Source organism: Balaenoptera acutorostrata, chromosome 9 (assembly GCF_949987535.1).
Source record: "Balaenoptera acutorostrata chromosome 9, mBalAcu1.1, whole genome shotgun sequence".
NCBI lineage: Eukaryota > Metazoa > Chordata > Mammalia > Artiodactyla > Balaenopteridae > Balaenoptera > Balaenoptera acutorostrata.
In genome coordinates, this window is record NC_080072.1 from 10,273,794 (window position 1) to 10,277,330 (window position 3,537).

At 64.1% G+C, this 3,537-nt stretch overlaps 1 protein-coding gene across 1 annotated transcript; it reads right to left on the reverse strand.

The window, feature by feature from the left end:
- On the reverse strand, positions 1-2,338 carry LRRC10B (leucine rich repeat containing 10B). Its single transcript, XM_007174429.2, has one exon. The coding sequence runs from the start codon at positions 2,112-2,114 to the stop codon at positions 1,239-1,241; it is 876 nt and encodes a 291-aa protein (XP_007174491.1). The 5' UTR covers positions 2,115-2,338; the 3' UTR covers positions 1-1,238.
- Positions 2,339-3,537: the final 1,199 nt, after the last annotated feature.

Below are 3,537 nucleotides of genomic sequence, written 5' to 3' on the forward strand. Positions count from 1 at the left end.
GGGAGTCCACGGTCCCCACAGCAACGGGACCCAGTGCTCCCAGGGCTTATAAATAAACAGGCATGTGGGAAACGAACATTCTTTCTCCGAGAAATATAATTTATGTTTACAGCCAGTTTTTTTTTTTCTTCCTAAAGAAAACGCTACCATGGGGGGGCCCTGCCCCCGACAGTGTCCCTGAGTGGCCCTGGCCCTGGGCCCTCCTCCCATTATTGCTTGGATGGGAAAGATCTGGCCCTGGGAATTGCAGAGCGAGGCCTCACTCCTCACCCCCGGAGGCTGTCCTGGTGACGGAGTGGAGGCACACAGTGCTCGTCCCATGCCCCACGCCATGCCAGCCACCCCGATGGTGCCCATTTAAGGGAATGGAGAGTACAGGAGTGGCTACACTGGAGCAGCCGCCCAGAGTAGAGAGCCTCTCTCTCCAGTGCAGGAGGCCCTAGAGGCACAGTGGCTTCTTTTCAAACTTGACAGCTGGAAGGCTCAGGCTGTGGGGAAGGGAGGGAATGTTCTCTTTCCAGCAAGATTCCAGGCACAAGCTGGAAGAAGAGAACAGAATAAAAGGCAAGGGCAGAGACCGTGCCTTCTGAGTCCCCCCTTCCCCACACAAAACTTAGGGGACCTGGGGAAGGAGGTATGTACCATGAGCCCTGGTGGAGGAACAAGGGCAGCTATGGTGTTAGAGCCCCAATCCCGGTTTCCCACACCTGTCTGTCCTGGGCACCAGCCCCAACTCCAAGCCCCTGCCCCCTGGGCCAGGCCTTCTGGGGGCAGTTCTGCCTCAAGCAGGCATGTGGTCCACTCCAGAGGTAGCGGCTCCTACACCAGAAAGGGTGGATCTAGAAGATCCAGACTCCAGGAGGAGGGAGGTTGGTGGGTGCCCTGAGCTTCCAGACTCAGCCAAGGGGATGATTCCATGGTCAGTGGTGACCCTGGTTCCAGGAAGAAGCTGGTGCCTTTACTACTGTGTTGTCAGTGACTCTATCAGGGACCAGACGGAGCTGTAAGAACTGGACGGAACCAGGACTTCTTGGCCTGAAGACCGCCCAGAGACCAGCCAGTAGGCAGTCTTTTCATTACCCTGGAATGTCTGAAGATGGCCCCCAGGCCTGCCTGTCCCCGGCAGCTTGCCCAAAGAGACCCCCTTCTCTGCCCCAAGTAGGGACCCACCGTTCCCACAAACCTTCCCAGAGGCCCTCCTCCCAGAGTGGCCGAGGCCCAACACCCAGGGCACAGGCTCAGGTGCCCAGTCCTGGAGCTGCTTCCAGGGCGCAGAGGCTGTCCACGGGGGGCCCCAGAGCCCGGGAGCTCCCGCCCCCTATGAGCAGGTCTTCCTCCTCATCGTCAAAGGCCCGCGCTGGGCGCCGCGGCGGCGGCCGGGGCGTGGGTTCGTCGCGCTCGGCCATGCGCTCGACGGCGCCCTCGCCCACAAGGAAGACCGTGTCGGCGACGCGGGGGGGCCCAGTGACCGGGTTGTGGTCGTAGGAGAAGACGCGCAGAGCGCGCAGCGGGTGCAGGTCGGGGAAGCCGCCCAGGCGGTTGCGGTCTAGGTCGAGGATGTGCAGGCGGCCCATGCGCAGCAATGCGGGCGGGAACTCCTCGAAACGGTTGCCGTAGAGCCAGAGGCCGCGCAGGCCCGTCATGCGCGGCAGCTCCGCGGGCAGCGCACGCAACCGGTTGTCGCCCATCTGCAGCGACTGCAGCGCCACCAAGCGCAGCAGCGGCCGCGGGAAACGCCGCAGGAAGTTGCCCTCGATCCAGAGGCAGCGCAGGCTCTGCAGCTGCGCGAAGTCGGCGGGCAGCGCCGGCAGCCGGTTGCTGCCCAGGTAGAGGCGCGTGAGGCGCGGCAGGCGACACAGACCGTCGGGCAGGCGCTCGAGTTTGTTGAAGTCGAGCGCCAGGATGCGCAGCTCGCGCAGCTCCTCGATCTCCTCGGGCAGCTCGCGCAGCCCCGTGCCGCTCACGTACAGCTTCTGCAGGCGGCTCAGCGCGCACACGGCGCTGGGCAGCCGCCGCAGGCGCCTCCCGCTCAGCTCCAACTGCTGCTCGCCATTGCGCAGTTGCTCCTCCGCGTCCGATGGCAGCTCGTCCGGCGTGGACTCGGCTATGCCCATGGTCACGGGCCCCGGCCGGGGCCGCCGCCGCCGCCCGGCATCGCCCCGCCCTCGCGACCCCCCGGCCTCCTCGACGGGGCCAAGGCCGCGCCGGCTCCGGGGCCCCCCGCCCCGGCCTGCCCCTGCGCCGGGAGGGGGGCCGTGCCTGGCTGGGAGGAGGCGCCCTCCTGGGGCCCAGCCGCCGCGCGCCACGCGCCGCGCTCCGCCGCCCGCCCTCCGGCCTCCCCTGCTCCCTCCGCCGGAGGCCGACTGGCTCAGGTTAGCACTGACTTGCAACTCGGAGACCCGTTGCCCTGGCAACCCCCGACGCGCGTGCGGCTGCCAATGAGGCGGAGGGAGGGCGGGGCGGGGCCAAGGTGCCACCAGAGCGGGGTACGGGCGCCGGGGCTCGCGCCCCGTGTTCCCACCCGACCAGCCCCGGAGCCAGCGCTCGCCGAGGGAACCCAAGATCCGCTGTCCGCAAACCTGGCACCGTGCCAGCACAGACCCGACGACAGACGCTGTCTACACTTCCAGCCACAGCGAGCCGTTTGGTGTGCGGTTGTGTGCGTCCAGAGCTGCAAGTCCAAGAAGAAGGAGCCAAGGACCGAGGAAACGCCGGCGCGCGACCCAGGACTCTGGACAAGTGGCTCTCGAGGACGGATTGAGGGGCGCGGTCATTGCCGGCCGTTCGTGTCCAGCGGCGTGGGCCCAGTCTTCCCGGTGGGGTCACTTTAGGATAGTAACTCAGACCATTGTTCCTTTCTGGGCTTTTTCAGACTGGGTCACAGCTGAGGATCTGCGGGGATCCAAGCTTGGCTCCGCCCCCCTCCCCCGCCCAGTGCACCCCGCAGTGCACAGCAGGTTCCTGGTTCGTGCACTCACACCCCCCTCTCCTGCCGAGTCCCTCCAGCTATGCTCAAGGTCGGTGTGTGGCTGCGGTGGACGGAGGACTGGCGCACACGAGCGCCTTTGAGCACCACCAGTGATGACCACGCTCGTTCTGGAACCGTTCCTCTTGCTCACGCTCCCACCTACAGCTTTTTGCCCATGACTTCTCCCCTCCTGCACCAAGCCCTCCTGCCAGAGCTGCCAGCAGAAACACTCCCTCTGGTTTATTGCCAGCCTGCCATGGGCCCAGCACTATGCTGAAAGCATTGCGCTGAGTCCTTGCCACAGTCTATGAGGTAGGTACCCTCCTTGCCCCAATTTTAAAGATGGAGAAACTAGTCTGACTCTCCAACTTTTGCTCTTAACCAAGTACCACTCCAATAAATGGAAACAATGACTCCACCTCTGTCCATGAATTTTCTCACAGCAGAGCCTCAGTCTAACTCTTACAACAAAGGCATTATTAATCCCATAGGAAAGATGAGGAAAGTGGCCCCAGAGGGATTAGGCAGGCAACTTGCTGAAGGTCACACAGCGAGTAGAGTGAACAGCC

Coding starts and splice junctions, on each gene's coding strand:
- LRRC10B (XM_007174429.2), bottom strand. CDS start 2,114: ATGGGCATAGCCGAGTCCACGCCGGACGAGCTGCCATCGGACGCGGAG.